This window comes from Pecten maximus, chromosome 16, assembly GCF_902652985.1.
Source record: "Pecten maximus chromosome 16, xPecMax1.1, whole genome shotgun sequence".
Taxonomy (NCBI): Eukaryota; Metazoa; Mollusca; class Bivalvia; order Pectinida; family Pectinidae; genus Pecten; species Pecten maximus.
In genome coordinates, this window is record NC_047030.1 from 17,676,921 (window position 1) to 17,696,034 (window position 19,114).

The following is a 19,114-nucleotide window of genomic DNA, read 5'->3' on the forward strand; positions in this document are numbered from 1 at the left end:
CTGAGTTCCCTATAATTTGTGTCTGTGGTTAATTGGACTGAGTTCCCTATAATTGGTGTCTATGGTTGATTGGACCAAGTTCCCTATAATTGGTGTCTGTGGTTGATTGGACTGAGTTCCCTATAATTGGTGTCTGTGGTTGATTGGACTGAGTTCCCTATAATTGGTGTCTGTGGCTGATTGGACTGAGGTCCCTATAATTGGTGTCTGTGTTTGATTGGACTAAGTTCCCTATAATTGGTGTCTGTGGTTGATTGGACTAAGTTCCCTATAATTGGTGTCTGTGTTTGATTGGACTGAGTTCCCTATAATTGGTGTCTGTGGTTGATTGGACTGAGTTCCCTATAATTGGTGTCTGTGGTTAATTGGACTGAGTTCCCTATAATTGGTGTCTGTGGTTAATTGGACTGAGTTCCCTATAATTGGTGTCTATGGTTGATTGGACCAAGTTCCCTATAATTGGTGTCTGTGGTTGATTGGACTGAGTTCCCTATAATTGGTGTCTGTGGTTGATTGGACTGAGTTCCCTATAATTGGTGTCTGTGGTTGATTGGACTGAGTTCCCTATAATTGGTGTCTGTGGTTAATTGGACTGAGTTCCCTATAATTGGTGTCTGTGGTTAATTGGACTGAGTTCCCTATAATTGGTGTCTATGGTTGATTGGACCGAGTTCCCTATAATTGGTGTCTGTGGTTGATTGGACTGAGTTCCCTATAATTGGTGTCTGTGGTTGATTGGACTAAGTTCCCTATAATTGGTGTCTGTGTTTGATTGGACTGAGTTCCCTATAATTGGTGTCTGTGTTTGATTGGACTAAGTTCCCTATAATTGGTGTCTATGGTTGATTGGACTGAGTTCCCTATAATTGGTGTCTGTGGTTGATTGGACTGAGTTCCCTATAATTGGTGTCTGTGGTTAATTGGACTGAGTTCCCTATAATTGGTGTCTGTGTTTGATTGGACTAAGTTCTCTATAATTGGTGTCTGTGTTTGATTGGACTAAGTTCTCTATAATTGGTGTCTGTATTTGATTGGACTGAGTTCCCTATAATTGGTGTCTGTGGTTGATTGGACTGAGTTCCCTATAATTGGTGTCTGTGGTTGATTGGACTGAGGTCCCTATAATTGGTGTCTGTGTTTGATTGGACTGAGTTCACTATAATTGGTGTCTGTGGTTGATTGGACTAAGTTCCCTATAATTGGTGTCTATGGTTGATTGGACTGAGTTCCCTATAATTGGTGTCTGTGGTTGATTGGACTGAGTTCCCTATAATTGGTGTCTATGGTTGATTGGACTGAGTTCCCTATAATTGGTGTCTGTGGTTGATTGGACTAAGTTCCCTATAATTGGTGTCTGTGGTTGATTGGACTGAGTTCCCTATAATTGGTGTCTGTGGTTGATTGGACTAAGTTCCCTATAATTGGTGTCTGTGTTTGATTAGACTGAGTTCCCTATAATTGGTGTCTGTGGTTGATTGGACTGAGGTCCCTATAATTGGTGTCTGTGGTTGATTGGACGAAGTTCCCTATAATTGGTGTCTGTGGTTAATTGGACTGAGTTCCCTATAATTGGTGTCTGTGGTTAATTGGACTGAGTTCCCTATAATTGGTGTCTGTGGTTGATTGGACTGAGTTCCCTATAATTGGTGTCTGTGGTTAATTGGACTGAGGTCCCTATAATTGGTGTCTGTGGTTGATTGGACTGAGTTCCCTATAATTGGTGTCTGTGGTTAATTGGACTGAGTTCCCTATAATTGGTGTCTGTGTTTGATTGGACTAAGTTCTCTATAATTGGTGTCTGTGTTTGATTGGACTAAGTTCTCTATAATTGGTGTCTGTATTTGATTGGACTGAGTTCCCTATAATTGGTGTCTGTGGTTGATTGGACTGAGTTCCCTATAATTGGTGTCTGTGGTTGATTGGACTGAGGTCCCTATAATTGGTGTCTGTGTTTGATTGGACTGAGTTCACTATAATTGGTGTCTGTGGTTGATTGGACTAAGTTCCCTATAATTGGTGTCTGTGGTTGATTGGACTAAGTTCCCTATAATTGGTGTCTATGGTTGATTGGACTGAGTTCCCTATAATTGGTGTCTGTGGTTGATTGGACTGAGTTCCCTATAATTGGTGTCTATGGTTGATTGGACTGAGTTCCCTATAATTGGTGTCTGTGGTTGATTGGACTAAGTTCCCTATAATTGGTGTCTGTGGTTGATTGGACTGAGTTCCCTATAATTGGTGTCTGTGTTTGATTGGACTGAGTTCCCTATAATTGGTGTCTGTGTTTGATTGGACTGAGTTCCCTATAATCGGTGTCTGTGTTTGATTGGACTGAGTTCCCTATAATTGGTGTCTGTGGTTGATTGGACTAAGTTCCCTATAATTGGTGTCTGTGTTTGATTAGACTGAGTTCCCTATAATTGGTGTCTGTGGTTGATTGGACTGAGGTCCCTATAATTGGTGTCTGTGGTTGATTGGACGAAGTTCCCTATAATTGGTGTCTGTGGTTAATTGGACTGAGTTCCCTATAATTGGTGTAGATGGTTGATTGGACTGAGTTCCCTATAATTGATGTCTGTGTTTGATTGGACTAAGCTCCCTAATTGGAATGTAAATATTTATATTAAGTTCTCTTGGCATTGTAATCAAACTATAATGTTGTGATAACATACCTATAACAGCTGCGGCTATTTGCCAGTTATTGCTGATCTGCCGGAAGGCATCGAGTGGGTCCTCCAGTCTGTGGCTTGGAAGTTTACTGAACACCGGGGCATGTATGAAGTAAAACGGTACCAACAATATTCCTAGTATGATAAATCCCCACAGACCTAAATAAATAAATAAATAAATAAATAAATAAGCATGTGTGGTATTGCTGAGGCAATATATGTCCCCTACCAGCCCTGACTAAAAATAGTAACAGTGAAAAATACCATACTACAATAGTTTTTTTTTCATTTCATATCTGGTGTAAGTTAAGCACTATGGATTTCTGACCCTGAAATATTGAAAAATAACACAAACAAGAGGCCTAGGGGGCCTGCATCACTCACTTGGATATTTCAGTAATCATGCCAAAATGCTCTCATTTAAGTTATAGTTCAAATATTTTTCTACTTCAGAACTGTCTCTCCCAACAATAGTTTAAACTACAGATGGATTAAATCCTTTCATTCTTGATAAAGAAAAAGTATTTCAAAGTGGGTTTTTTTTTTTTGGCTATATTTCCCCTGTTGGGTCCCTTTTCTCCCACCCCAAGAGTACCATACTCTTCACTTATACATGAGATTTTATTTGCCAAATATAGCTCCAGACCAAAATTTCATTAAAATCCATTCAGTTGTTCAGGACTAGTAGCAATTTAAAAGATTTAACCCAATTTCAAATATTGGCCCTCGTCCTTCCGGCCTCAGAGGGGCCACACCCTCTGTTTATATAATTTTATTAGATCTCCTTTGCCCAATAATGCTCCAGACCAAATTTCATCAAAATCCATTCAGGCGTTCAGGACTAGAAGGGATTTAAAGGAAGTGTTGATGGACGACAGATGCTGCTCCATCACATAATTAAAATTTAAAGCTCACTGGTCCTTCGAGCCAGGCGAGCTAATAAATGGTTAATAATAATATTATTACAAATGGCAATAACTCTGTAAGTTACTGTCAAATAATTCTCATTTTCAAACTCGTCCATGATATTGATAATATATGGCTGCAAACGAAATTTCAATAAACTTGGTTGATATTTTCTCCTGATTGTATTCACAAGGTCTAATGATGATATTATAGAAAGGGCAATAACTCTATAAGTTACTGTTGGAAATTTTCAATTTTCATTCTCCTCACAGATATTGTCGATATATGGCTGCATACAAAGTTTCATCAAACTTGGTTGATATTTACCCCAGTTATTGTGTTCACAATGTCCAGATAATATTTTTACAAAGGGATGAATTATTCATCAGCACATAATAACAATGGGTGAGTATCAGAAACTAGCCAATATGTGTACGAAACCTAATGTATAATGATTGCAGTAAACCAACCTTCATACCCTACAGCCAGCAATGGACTGACCCTGTACCGTGCCACAAACTTCTCTTCATAAACCATCTGTACCGAAACAATGATCTGGGCCATGATGATTAGTAAATCTCCTACAAAACGGAAAAAAAAAAACACTGTTTAAAACAAAAGTTCAAATATCATTGTATTACAATAATATACGTTTGTACATTTACATTGAAATTTTCCTTATAACAAGATATTTCTTTCCAAGAAAATTTTACACGAGTATGATGTATGGCACTAAAAATTCAGATTGTCTAATTTAGTCTCTTGTGTCTAGAAATGGAAAGTGATACAGAGGTTTTGAACCCTACCTGCTATTATTCCGTTGATATCTTTGGATTTTTTGTCACCAAACACAACATCGGACACGCCCACGACACCCAGACCCAAGATGACGGTGATCATTCCTGCCCACATCCTTGCCTTGATGTTGTGTCCCAGAAAAGCCACAGACAGCAGAGCTGTAAAAATGATTACTGCACCTGAAATCAAAACAAATGAGGAGTTAAGATCCAGCAGCAATTAGCAATAGACTTGTCTATCTAGTTGTTGCCATCCCTGTGCTTGTCCTGTTAGTCTGGAGGTGACAGCTAACTCACGGCCAATCATTGGATGCTTTGTAAATCTCTTTTAGCCTGCAATAAAATCAGCACGATGCCAGCTGATTCCAGTAAACCCCCTAACTTCCTTGACGGAGGTATAATGATTTACATGTATAGTCTGAGCAAATCTTTTCATCACAATCTTACTGGTCCTCCTAGATCTAACTTACCAGTTCTCTAAACTTACCTGTCTTCCTAACTTACCTGTCCTCCTAACTTACCTGTCCTCCTAACTTACCTGTCCTCCTACTTTACCTGTCCTCCTAACTTACCTGTCCTCCCACTTTACCTGTCCTCCTAACTTATCTGTCCTCCTACTTTACCTGTCCTCCTACTTTACCTGAGCTCCTACTTTACCTGTCTTCTTAGCTTACCTGTCCTCCTACTTTACCTGTCCTCCTACTTTATCTGTCCTCCTACTTTACCTGTCCTCTTAGCTTACCTGTCTTCCTACTTTACCTGTCCTCCTAACTTACCTGTCCTCCTACTTTACCTGTCCTCCTACTTTACCTGTCCTCCTAACTTACCTGTCCTCCCACTTTACCTGTCCTCCTAACTTATCTGTCCTCCTACTTTACCTGTCCTCCTACTTTACCTGAGCTCCTACTTTACCTGTCTTCTTAGCTTACCTGTCCTCCTACTTTACCTGTCTTCCTACTTTACCTGTCCTCCTACTTTATCTGTCCTCCTACTTTACCTGTCCTCTTAGCTTACCTGTCCTCCTACTTTACCTGTCCTCTTAAATTACCGGTCCTCCTACTTTACCTGTCCTCCTACTTTACCTGTCCTCCTAACTTACCTGTCCTCCTACTTTACCTGTCCTCCTACTTTACCTGTCCTCCTAACTTACCTGTCCTCCCACTTTACCTGTCCTCCTAACTTATCTGTACTCCTACTTTACCTGTCCTCCTACTTTACCTGAGCTCCTACTTTACCTGTCTTCTTAGCTTACCTGTCCTCCTACTTTACCTGTCTTCCTACTTTACCTGTCCTCCTACTTTATCTGTCCTCCTACTTTACCTGTCCTCTTAGCTTACCTGTCCTCCTACTTTACCTGTCCTCTTAGCTTACCTGTCCTCCTACTTTACCTGTCCTCCTACTTTACCTGTCCTCCTACTTTACCTGTCCTCCTACTTTATCTGTCCTCCTACTTTACCTGTCCTCCTACTTTACCTGTCCTCTTAGCTTATCTGTCCTTCTACTTTACCTGTCCTCTTACTTCACCTGTCCTCCTACTTTACCTGTCCTCCTACTTTACCTGTCCTCCTACTTTACCTGTCTACTTTACCTGTCCTCCTACTTTACCTGTCCTCCTACTTTATCTGTCCTCCTACTTTACCTGTCCTCCTACTTTACCTGTCCTCTTACTTCACCTGTCCTCCTACTTTATCTGTCCCCAAAACTATAACAAAGGCCTACAATGTTAACATAACCAAATGTACACTGAGAACAGCTATGAATACCAAGTTTTGTCTCCCTGTTTAGAGCTCTGGTACTGATGGTGACAGAGCTCTTCTTCAGGGAAATTTCCCTGAATTTTTCCATAATATTCAAGAGGTGGCATTGTCTGAAACACACAGCCATGTCTTGATGGTTTACAGGTCTATGTAAATCTGACTAACTCAGGTTACCGTAGTTACGATACATATATTCCATTAAAATCAAATGTCTACCCAGACGTAAACATGGCAGTCGGGCCATTGTTTGTTCAGAAACATAATTACATTTTGTATTATGATAGATTAAATGATATTGATGCCGTATATACAGGTTTGTTTGCTGGGTTTATCACCCCATTAATAGCAAGGGTAATTTTGAGACAGACTCTCCTTGAAGTAGTTGGTGATTACCTCACAAAACAACATATGGAAGACCTGTTGCATGACATCCTGGGCAATCATGAATGAGGGTAAAGTGTTGCCCTAGGACACAACATTGACAGCACAGACAGCTCCATTTGCCAGCTTACTGTTAGTCTGCTAATTCTAGCTTGGAAACAAGCATGCAATCGCACAAATGTTTATTGGTATAAACAACCATGACTATTATCATATTATACAAGACATCAATGCCCACACTTTCATTTGACACCAGGAAACACAGTTTGGTGAGGATGGCATCAGCAGTTCCTGAGATTATCTAGTTACATAGTATCGGGACAGGACGGGATGCGATGCAATGGGACAGACATGGGTAACACTATATGCTCCCCTCCATTTCATGACGGGGCATTGAAACATGAATTCTGAATATTTCTCACCTCTGAGCATTTGGAAACTTGAGGCATAAGTCAAAGTAAGACCTATGTACATCAGAGAGGTACCACACATATCACAAATGGCTGGTGGAGCAAAGACAAGAGGGTTCACCCATCGACTCCCATACTCCCGGTCACCCTGATGACGCTTCCTCATCAGCACTATAGCGTAAGCCACAAGGCAGCTCATCTCCCCAAGGAACATCCCAACAGCCTGAAAAACATTAAATATTACTTGTATGATGGCTGTGCGTCTGAATAACACAATGATACTTATCCTTCATGACAAAGACCTTAATTGTATACAGTTTTCAATGTCAAGGAATTAGTTCTGTAATTAGGTAATAATGATGGTGAATCGAATTCATAATTTTTTTTACATTGCTTTTTTTCCTTTTCTTTTGAATGGGTCCTATTTTTCCTTTTGTTTTGAAAATGAAGTTGGTGATTTGAAAAGAAACTGTTATGAGTAATAAAATCTATTTTTAATAAGGCTTTAAAAGTGGTCAACGCCAAAGCCAATGACAATTTTCTGATAATAGTCATGTCAGACTATGGCAAATGACTGTTTCCTGATGAAAAGAATCCCTAACTAATTATAAGTTCCATGTTACACTTGGTCCTGAGAAATGTGCAACAGAATATTATGGATGGAAATCCTGTGGATCAACCGTTCTGATTAATATCGCTGTACTGATTTTGCCATGCCTCGATTTGTTGTATTCCAGGCTATTAATCAGGACAGGAAGAAACATTTTAGCATCACTGGTTCTTCGAGCAAGTTTGGGTTCAAAAGAACTCACTCAAGGTGAAACATAGTGGTCCAATTAAACTGAATACATATATAATATATAGTATCTGGTGCCAAATACCCATCAGTATAAATTATTAAAATATACAAAATAAAAAGATCTACATGTTTATTTATTGAAACGTTTAATTTTCTCCAGAGCAAATACTACGGATAATGTTGATCTATTCTATAAGTTTTGAAAAATTGAAACATTGCATTGTTTTAGAGTATAAAATTACCTGAAAGAATGGATGATCAAATGAATGTTCATTATCATCTGGATTTCCAATCGCCTTTTGTCTGTCAGCCCATCTGTAATGTAATAAATATGCTATGAGCACAGTACCTATTAACACATCAATGTCTGTCAATATTATTATTCAAAAGAGTCCAATGTAGCTGCACATGTAGTTAGATATATATACTGTCTTGGTCTTCAAAAAAGTAAAATAATAAATCGGTTTCACCATGACCATTGGCCTGTATTAGGATTTTTTTTCCTGGGGACAAGAATTTAAGTAGATGTCCAGGCTCTGTCACAGATCGAATTTGTCAACAATACAAGTAGCTATCCCGATTCGAAATCAAGGCATGTCTGATGCAAGATACAAAGTGGTGTCATCTGCAAAGAGCCTTATAGATGACGAGATGCCTTTGGTTATGTCATTATGTAATACAGGAAAAGGCTCCGCCCGAGGACCGAACCTTGCATTTTATTGGGGGACTCCGGATCTTACTGAGACAGTGTTGGATTTTTCTCCTTCGACCACAACTGATTGTGTCCTGTTTCTTAAGAAGCTTTCAATCCATCTGTTAACTTTGCCCCTATGCCATAGTTCTTAAGGTTATGGATAATTAAAAGTTGATGGCTGACCTTATCAAATCATTTGACAAATGCCTTACTAATAATAAGAACAACAGTTTGCTTCCGAAGTTCCATATTAGGTGATGTCATCAATGAATTCAATTAATTGGCTCTCACATGATCTGGATTGTCTGAAGCCTTACTTCAGGTGGTAAAGGATATGCATGCTTCATGATTTATGTAGGAATAAGCATATAACAGGTTAAACCACAGGCGTTTGAAATTCTGACAAAATACAAGAATTTTATTTTGAAACGCCTGTTACAAAAAATAAGCATTATATAGCCCAGAGACCTATATTCTATATAGGTCTCTGTATAGCCTAAATATTTAGCTAATATTGCATTAGTCCGAATTTTCTGACGATCTTACTATGTAGATACAAGGCAGTTTTAAAGGCGATATCAACATCAAAACCCTTCAGTTTAATATTGCACGAGACCTTTATTCTTATTCTTGTCATACATAACAGTTATATCATAATTTTCAAACGCCCGTGTGATTGAATATACATTTGTATTTCATGCTAGATCTACTCTAGTCATAGAATAATTAAGAAGAACAACGACAAAAGTCAAACAGAGTGAATGGTACTTATGTCATGTGATAGTAGGCCTACACTGTTATCAACTTATCATGCCTACATATAACTGAGTATAACTGTACACTAAGTTGACTAACTGTCACATGTCAATGAGTAAATAAACCGATTGAACGCTAGTTTTACTTACTTCGTCGATAACGTGTTGATTGAGCCGGTAACAACCATTAAAACGGCTATGAGAATCACACGAACAGACCAAGCCATTTCAGGACTCGTTTGATAACTTAAGGAGGAAGTCTTCTAGCCTGCTGTTCTGAGTTCTCTATATTTACAGGCAGACTTGAACTTCCTCTTTCGCTTACACGGGATTTTTTCCTCATCTGTATTAAAGAAAAGCATACTTCTTATTGTTAGTATCAAACATCCTAGCAACCTAGATTGGAAGAAAAATAAATCCCCGGTTATAAATTACATCTACCGCCCCCACATGTATGGCTCGTTGGTCTAGGGGTATGATTCTCGCTTAGGGTGCGAGAGGTCCCGGGTTCGAATCCCGGACGAGCCCCACTTTTGCAATTTTTTTTTTTTTTTTTTAATTAATTCAATGTCTTAGAAATTAAGTCTTCACTGATTTACAGATTTTATATACATTTTTTATGTTAATAAACAAAAAAAACTTGTTTTTGATATACCAGGCTCTCCATGATAAACTGTGCACATATTAAAATTACAGAACTTATTGATTAAATGTTTCTATATCAAATCATAAAAAAAACATTCTTTGTCTAAGTTTCTGCTCACTCTTTTTATATTCCAAAGTAAAAAATCTGATGGCCAAATGTATCAATTAATTTTAATATGGCCAGAATATTACGAATATTCAGCAACTAATGCTAAACATCAATTTCACATGATGTTTAATTTACAGTACATTTTATTATCTTTAATAAATGCAATTGGGTATGAGATTTAGGACCACAATGTTGATCAAAATATTTATCTGTAAACACAATTAATAAATAACGGGAGACAACTGCTGTTTTAATATACAGCTGTATCAAGTCATTTTTGATAATTTTTTTTTTTTTTTTTTACAGTTTTACATTCTAGAGCCTTTCATTACTTTAAATTCTTTATTTTTCCATATCAATCTGATTTAATAAGAGGCCCAATTGGCCTGATATCACTCATTGTCTGCACTTGATGAAATACAGATTTTGCAGAAAGATTTTTGTGTGATTTTAAAAGTTGATCCAGGTAATGGATGAAGAACCCAAAACAATACCCTCTAAGTTCAGTTATTACATGGCATAAGCATATCAGTGAGCTTTTAATATTCAGGAACAAATGATTTGAGATTTCAAATACACTATATTCATTCATTTAAGTATGCTACTGGATAAATACTATCATCCTAGTACATGGATGGGCCTCTTGGTTATTGACAAGTTCTTAACAGTTATTGGCACATTTGGCTCACGTCACCTTGAAAGTAGCAATAGACAATGGTCATGCATGCACCAAATCATAAGTCGACTTCCCCTTCTAAGCTAAGATAATAAGATTTGTTATTTTTTCCCCTTTATCAACAAGTCTTTGAGGCAGTTTTGAAATTAAAGACACTGGAGGTGTCATTGGTCAGCAGTCCTTGTGACATTCTAGTTACAGCCGAGCTAAACGACCCATATGTAGACTTTCCTCAATATTGTTCTCGTCCTTGTATAACTGATGTTATCCTGTCTTGAAAAAGATCAGATTGCCTCAAAAATGTAAGTTAAAATTTTTGAGTGATCTGAACTATAACAAAATGAGAATGTAATCTAGAATTTTATTTTTCAATTATCAGACTTTAATAGCAGGCAGTGAATATCTCAAGAGTACACTGGCCAGATACTAGGGCGATAACACAGATCACACACAGAATTACTTTCCAAATTCACTCATAAAGGTTGTAATCTTATACACAAAATCAACAAATGTGGTATTACTTAGATGTATCATGAGAACTTGTGTCAAGTATTTGTTTAACATTTAATAAATAAAATAGCACCAGTCATATTTCTAAGGTGTCATTTTAATACTAGAACTTTCCTTCATTTAATCCAAAAACATAGCACCTCTCATACATGTTTCTATTATGGGTTCTAGCCTTTCACTCATTTGATCCAAAGATTCTCTCATATAAATGTATCTATAACAATCTGACTATCCAAACTCCACTTGCAGTGAATGCTAGCACTTAAAAATCTTTCAGTTCATCCAATGTAAAAGCATCCTTCATTATCTTTTCCAAATCAATATTCAGCTTTTGTACTATAACGCAATTTCAATACCCTTTCATTTAATTGTCTCAGAGCTAAGGATGAGTTAGGTGACAGGAATTTCATAGCATCGTCCTCAATGAAATAGGCATTTCCAACCTCGCCAAGTTTCAACATATCATTATAAATATTCAATTTTGACTCTGCTTGTGAAAAGAACATTGATTTTGCAATTTTCATATCATCTGTCAATCCATTACACAAGTACTTATAGTTCACAACTAGCCATGCTACAACAATGGCTAAAGTATTTATCTTTCCTAAAGTTGTAAGGTTTTCAGACAGCAATGGAATGGCCGAGCTCTCAAGTAGAACATCATGCTGTGAGTCGTAACAGAAAACGATCATTTCTCGGGCCTTTACTCCAATACAAGGACAGAGAAAGTGCTCTTTTTTAGGGTGTTTCTGTTTCTGGAGGAAAGAGAACACAATAGATTCAGCAAGTAATTTATTATTCCTAGACAAACATTCCTTTAATTTTACTCGGGGATCCTGTTCCGAACAGTCATCGGAGCTGTCCTCATCATCAGTAGATGTGTCGTCTTTATCGTTTGGGTTATTGACCTGATCTCCAATGGTTACAGACTCCAACATAGTGTCATTGTTGATGATAATACCCAGGTTTCCATGCCAAACTTTGCAGTTTCCTAAAACCAAACATATATATGAACATGTTTTTAATCCAAGAATTAAAATCTTCTTCATAAATATATTTGTTGCACATTTCTATACTTTGAGCATGGCAATTTTTTGAAATGCACTGAAAACAAGAGATCCCAGAGGGATCTTGGCGCCCACCATTGAATGATCTTTATAGGTTCCATGTCAGATTGATCTTTTCTCTACTTTTCCCTTCTTCTAAGTCTTACTAATCTGTGTAATTTCAGAAACAGCCCTCTAGATCTAGTACTTTTCAAACAAGGGGAACCTATATATAAAATTTAAGATTTAGCGATAATGGCTGTCTGTCGGCCATGTTGTTTTCCGATTGGTCCCAAAATGCAATACCAGGGACCAAGGGGAACCTACATATGAAATTTGAGAAAAATCCCTTCAGTACCTTCTGTACAATAGCGATAACAAACTTCAATTTTCAAAATACAAGATGGCTGCCTGTCAGCCAGGTTGTTTTCTGACTGGTCTCAAAATCCAATATGTATAACTAGACACAGAGGGCAACCTACAAATGAAATTCAGAAAGATCCTTTCAGCAATTTCTGATAAATAGCGATAACAATCTTCAATTGTCAAAATCAAAGATGGCTGCCTGTCGGCCATGTTGTTTTTCGATTGGTCTCAAAATGCAATATGCATAACTACGCACTGAGGGAAACCTACATATGAAATTTCAGAAAGATCCCTTCAGTACTTTCTGAGAAATAGCGATAACAAACTTCAATTGTCAAAATCCAAGATGACTGCCTGTCGCCCATGTTGTTTTCCGAATAGTCTCAAAATGCAACATGCATAACTAGGCACAGAGGGGAACCTACATATGAAATTTCAGAAAGATCCCTTCAGTACTTTCTGAGAAATAGCGATAACAAACTTCAATTGTCAAAATCCAAGATGGCTGCCTGTCGGCCATGTTGTTTTCAGATTAGTCTCAAAATGCAATATGCATAACTAGGCACCGAGGGAAACCTACATATGAAATTTCAGAAAGATCCCTTCATAAGTATCTGAGAAATAGCGATAACAAACTTCAATTGTCAAAATCCAAGATGGCTGCCTGTTGGCCATGTTGTTTTCCAATTGGTCTCAAAACGCAATATGCATAACTAGGCACCAAGAGGAACCTTTAGATGAAATTTCAGAAAGATCCCTTCATAAGTTTCTGAGAAATAGTGATAACAATCTTCAATTGTCAAAATCCAAGATGGCTGCCTGTCGGCCATGTTGTTTTCCGATTGGTCTCAAAATGCAATATGCATAACTAGGCACCAAGGGGAATCTACATACGAAATTTGCGAAAGATCCCTTCAGTACTTTCTCAGAAATAGCGATAACAAACTTCAATTGTCAAAATCCAAGATGGCTGCCTGTCGGCCATGTTGTTTTCCGATTGGTCTCAAAATGCAATATGCATAACTAGGCACCAAGGGGAATCTACATATGAAATTTGAGAAAGATCCCTTCTGTACTTTCTCAGAAATAGCGATAACAAACTTCAATTGTCAAAATCCAAGATGGCTGCCTGTCGGCCATGTTGTTTTCCGATTGGTCTCAAAATGCTATATGCATAACTAGGCACCAAGGGGAACCTACATATGAAATTTGAGAAAGATCCCTTCAGTACTTTCTCAGAAATAGCGATAACAAACTTCAATTATCAAAATCCAAGATGGCTGCCTGTCGGCCATGTTGTTTTCCGATTGGTCTCAAAATGCAATATGCATAACTAGGCACCAAGGGGAGCCTACATATGAAATTTGAGAAAGATCCCTTCAGTACTTTCTCAGAAATAGCGATAACAAACTTCAATTATCAAAATCCAAGATGGCTGCCTGTCGGCCATGTTGTTTTCCGATTGGTCTCAAAATGCAATATGCATAACTAGGCACCAAGGGAAGCCTACATATGAAATTTGAGAAAGATCCCTTCAGTACTTTCTCAGAAATAGCGATAACAAACTTCAATTATCAAAATCCAAGATGGCTGCCTGTCGGCCATGTTGTTTTCCGATTGGTCTCAAAATGCAATATGCATAACTAAGCACCAAGGGAAGCCTACATATGAAATTTGAGAAAGATCCCTTCAGTACTTTCTCAGAAATAGCAATAACAAACTTCAATTGTCAAAATCCAAGATGGCTGCCTGTCGGCCATGTTGTTTTCCGATTGGTCTCAAAATGCAATATGCATAACTAGGCACCAAGGGAAACCCACATATGAAATTTGGGAAAGATCCCTTCAGTAATTTCTGAGGATTAGCGATAACAAGAATTGTTTACGGACGGACGGACGGACGGAGGGACGGACGGACGGACGGAGGGACGGACGGACGGACGACGGACCACGGACCACGGACGCAGGGCGATTTGAACAGCCCACCATCTGATGATGGTGGGCTAAAAATGTTACTTCACATCAGAGTGAATTAATTCAGACACAAACAAAAGTTTTTTATTTAGCAACAAAAAACTGCAACAGGTCACAAAAGACAACATCACAGGTAATTTCTATTACCTGGGTACCTGTATTAGATAGTTATAAATTATCATTCACTTTGTCTGCCAACTGTGGATTTTTACAGATATTTGTAAACAATGTTTTATTATTTTTTTCTACATGGTGTTTTTCGGCAAGTAACTTTACAACTGAATGTACAAGATTTTAATTTGAAAATAAAGTACATGTAAAATATCATCTCTTACTTAATAATTTTTTATGAAGCTGCACTGTAGCATGCATATTAATATACAATACTTTAGATATAAGAATATAAGAATTTTAATTTCTTTAACAGACACATTTTTTTGTTGTTTTTTTTTGTGAAATTTTCCAAGTATTGTGCGGCTTTACTAACCAATCAATATTATCAACATTTTGATGTTATGATACGATTCATGCTGCATTCATGGACAGATACAAAGGATAGTTTATACCCACCAACACTGGTATCACCGAATGTTCCAGTCAGCTCACATGTGGTTACATCACAGGGGCATGTCGCCTGTCCTCCATCTTTGCTTCTGTGTTTACTCTGCTGGTTGATCACAAATGTGTCTGATGTGGAAAGTTTCCCAAATAGATGATTTGCCAAAACTATGGCAAGTTCAGACTCATTGTACTTTTCTAGATTCTTCAATGAGGATTGTTTAGCTGAAAAACAAGAACAAATATTAGATTTTTCTTAAAACAAGATTAAATTTTCACATCATGAACATATCATTTCAAATTCGATCAAATTCGGCAAGTTTTATTTTATTCATTGTGATAATCATGGTCATCTTCCGATTTTTTAGGGTCATATTTTAATTGTAAACAATAAACATAGCGATATAGGAAGACAGTCATCCCAATGAAAGTGTTTGCTTTATGCAACAGGTGGCAGTGTGGTTTGTAACAGGCGCTTTCGCTTGTCAAGTGCCTGTGCTTGTAATCATTTGATAAAACATACTGTTATACTGTTAAATGTTATTTATAATTGCATATTAATGTTAGATATCTCAATGTTAGATATCTATATACAATCAGAGACGTGACATTGTTGTACTTGATATTTGTAATATGTGTACAATTCGCATCCATGTATGTAATTACATCGCGATCAAGGTATTCATATCATCTAATGGAAGACTTCTATAGTGGCATGGATCTGCCATCACATAACGAGATAATTTTGTCAACATAGCGAGATAATAAAATGACATAGCGAGATAAAACAACCGACATAACGAGATTAATAAAATCTATTACTTGTAAGTGATCGAGATCGGGTTATCTCAGTCGAGGGCTAAGATTCTGTAACATAATCCCAACCGAGGCGTTAGCCGAGGTTGGGATGTTACAGAATCTTATGTTTACGAAGTCGCTATCTCGACATCTCGCCGCATTAGATGCTACTACTGACATGGATTTTTTTTTCTTGTCAACGTCACGTGACCACCAATCGGAAGTTCAGCGCACCAGTGCACACGAGGCTTGGACAGGGAAGCTGAACGGCTCAACACCTACAACAAACACTAGGTAAACTAAGCATGTTAGATACCTATGGCAAATGTTATGATTATCGATGGTACTTTGTATTCATTTTAATGTGTAACTTATATACAAACCCCAGCTTTATTCATTCATCTCATCTCGTGGCGCGCTGAACTTCCGAATGCAGGTCACGCGACGTTGACAAGAAAAAATCGGTGTCATCTAATTCTGCAAGATGTCGAGATAGCGACTTCATAAACGCATTAAATTATCTTGCTATGTCTGTTGTTTTATCTCGCTATATCGTTTTATTATCTCGCTATATGGTATATTTATTTCGCTATGTTGACAAAATTATCTCGTTATGTGATGGCAGATCCATGCCACCATAGACTTCCACTATGATCATGTCAGGATATCGGGCCGACTATCACTGCACCATTGAAACATTCTTTTTTAAGAACGCTGAAGTGGCGCAGCGGTATAAGCTGCTGGTATTTCTGGCTAGGCAAATGTGTGCCGTAAATCGTGAGTTTGAGGCCCAGTCAGGGCACGAATCTTTGTCTTTGTTAAGTTTTTGTCTTCCTTTATCAATTGTGTTACTATGTTATACAATCAGAGACGTGATATATATGTCTCTGATACATACTTGCCAACTTTTTAAAATTCTCATGGGGGAGAAAGTGCGTGGGCGACATTTTTTTGACCGGAAAACACATTTCACGCGCGACACATTTAGCAAACAAAAACTAAGGGGAGATAATTTGCTATTGGAAAATAAATTCCTTGCATGAACACTTAAGCTTCCTTCCCTCACTGAAAAAAAGGTGGGAAAAAACTTATTTCAAGCTTGGCCAATGATCTTTTTTATTCAAGTTTGGAAAGATAATTCTTTAAGCAACAAGTTACAAGAAAAAAAAAAAACTGCAAAATTACATCATTTTTAATTATTTCTGGAAATGATTTAACTCACTGTTCACTCTAAATAAAAGTATTTACTTAGATATGTTATGAAAATTATGTTGTAAGATAGATGTCAGTCAATTAAATGCAAATTATCACAATGATATCGCTTTCTATCAAGCTTTCTCTCCAGCAGTAAACTTCAAAAGAAAATACCTAAACTGTCACGATAAATATCTAGAGTACAATATAATATCTGAATGAAATTTCAAATGTTTCCTTTGGATTACAACAAAGACAATAATACAAAAAAATAAAATAAAAAGGGCTGTACCAGCCGTTGTAATCACTATATAGGCTTACAACTCAGTACTTTGTAGGTGGGGACTGATACTTAAATTCAAAGTTTTAACATGACAGTATTTAGTTTAAGAAAGTGAGTATTTGTGGACATGTTTCTGTCTTTCAAAATGTGAATTGGGAAAGTTTCTGCCAAAATAAGTCTCTGCTAATTGACACGAAGTATGCTGATGCTACAGTGATTGAAACGACGTTACCTACCGGCAACCAGGCCTTCGGCCTATATGGTCGTTATTGTGAATTTATTTCCTTGTGCTAATTATCTAAAGATCAGCCAATGTTTAAATGTAGTTAACATTTTAATAAGTAATCTGTCAAATTTGATACTCCGTTGATAACATTGCCAGTGTTGTTTTCACTTTTTCTGTCCGAGATATACTGTCAAGTAGAGGTCGTTTATGCGCTTGACATCAAAGGCAGTATACGAAGCCATTTACAAGCGTTTAATCAACCATGACTGACCTGCTACAAAACCTTCACCACGCGTCCTCAGCTTAATTGGTTTTAATTAATTGTTTATTTATCGGGGTATTGTCACCCCTTGCAGCCAGTGAAGTGTCAGAATTTCGTTACGGTCTGTGAGCAGGTCTCTGAGGTCAGTTAACTGACCAATGCCCCACACATATGCCTTTCACCAGCCAGCAAGCGTTACCTGTCATAGGCCTAAGTGAATCTAACAAGATGAATAGGGGCTCCATACGGGGTTATCAAGACATATTCTCCAAAATCGGGAGAATACACTATGTTTTATCTATACGATCGGGAGACGGGGCAGGGTGTCTGGAATCGGGAAATTCCCGACTAAATCGGGAAAGTTGGCAAGTATGCTGATACAATGTTAACAAATAATCTAAAACGAATATCATTCTAATATTAATGATTTGTAAGAGGAATGTTAGCTTTACCCGAGACATATATGTAATATAGGGGCACATACGTCTCTGGCTTTACCTTCTGTATTTTTTATCAGGAAATTCAACAGCTTGCCGAGAACACGTTTCTCTTCAATATTCTGGGGCACCTGTCTGCTTGTCATGAAATCCGTCAACATTAGGAGACCTTTCGTGAATAAATCCCCTAATGGATGCAGCTGGCGGTAAGGCTTGACACTACAAAATACTTGCGAGAATGTATTGCCTTGACGAGTATCAGCGGCATTGCAATTCAAAAATTTTAGCGCAGTCAAAGTTTTGAAACTGAAACTGCTTTTATCAAGAATCCAATGGTTTAAACAGTCAGCTAGTCCTTTGATCATTGTTACTGGGAAATCGTGAAACACACTGTCATTTTGCGTTAATTTTTGTCTTGGCTTCTTTCTGGGTGACTGTGAGTGCTGCTCCTCATCAAGATCTCCCTCTTTCGACGGTAAATCGTGCTTCGAGGCGTCCATGTTTTCCTTGACGGGCTAACTAAAACGCGCCAGGGACTTAAAATATGATCCAACCACATCATGCTCAGCAGTCTGCACAGTACATAGTAAAATATTCACTTGATATGAACAGAGACGTGTATATCAGATAAACACGTCTCTGATGTGAACATTCTTTATTGAATAAAAATTCATTGTCTGTAGTGCCAAGCTTTCATGAGAATGTACGTCCATGGCATAGGCCTACAATAATCTGCTGGACGCTCCCAGTCCGAAACGAACAAAATTGCTCAAAACTGATGATGTAATCCATGGCCAACCACGTTGTCCTTCACAGGGATTCGACACTCGCCAAGGACAGAAATAAATTGTTTTTAATCTATT

The 19,114-nt window shown here is 37.7% G+C and overlaps 2 protein-coding genes and 1 non-coding gene across 4 annotated transcripts in view; 1 reads left to right on the forward strand and 2 right to left on the reverse strand.

The window, feature by feature from the left end:
• LOC117344885 (solute carrier family 35 member F6-like) overlaps positions 1-9,502 on the reverse strand; it is a 31,938-nt gene extending 22,436 nt beyond the window's left edge. The window contains exons 1-6 of one of the 2 annotated variants that reach the window (XM_033907754.1): positions 9,319-9,500; positions 7,962-8,034; positions 6,933-7,143; positions 4,382-4,552; positions 4,046-4,156; positions 2,673-2,828 (exon numbers count right to left, since the gene is read on the reverse strand). In XM_033907754.1, the coding sequence (XP_033763645.1) occupies positions 2,673-2,828; positions 4,046-4,156; positions 4,382-4,552; positions 6,933-7,143; positions 7,962-8,034; positions 9,319-9,395 (799 nt within the window). In that variant the 5' untranslated portion in view covers positions 9,396-9,500. Of the gene's footprint in view, positions 1-2,672; positions 2,829-4,045; positions 4,157-4,381; positions 4,553-6,932; positions 7,144-7,961; positions 8,035-9,318 lie in introns of both variants that reach the window. The other variant, XM_033907753.1, reaches the window with a different exon arrangement.
• A 122-nt stretch (positions 9,503-9,624) lies between these two features.
• Trnap-agg lies at positions 9,625-9,696 on the forward strand. The gene has a single exon. It is a non-coding gene; the product is annotated as a tRNA-Pro (tRNA).
• Positions 9,697-10,942: 1,246 nt separating this feature from the next.
• Positions 10,943-18,937, reverse strand: LOC117314617. Its single transcript, XM_033868687.1, has 3 exons — positions 18,313-18,937; positions 15,064-15,276; positions 10,943-12,099 (listed from the first exon to the last, which is right to left on the reverse strand). The coding sequence occupies exons 1-3, from the start codon at positions 18,749-18,751 to the stop codon at positions 11,426-11,428; spliced, it is 1,326 nt and encodes a 441-aa protein (XP_033724578.1). The 5' UTR covers positions 18,752-18,937; the 3' UTR covers positions 10,943-11,425.
• Positions 18,938-19,114: the final 177 nt, after the last annotated feature.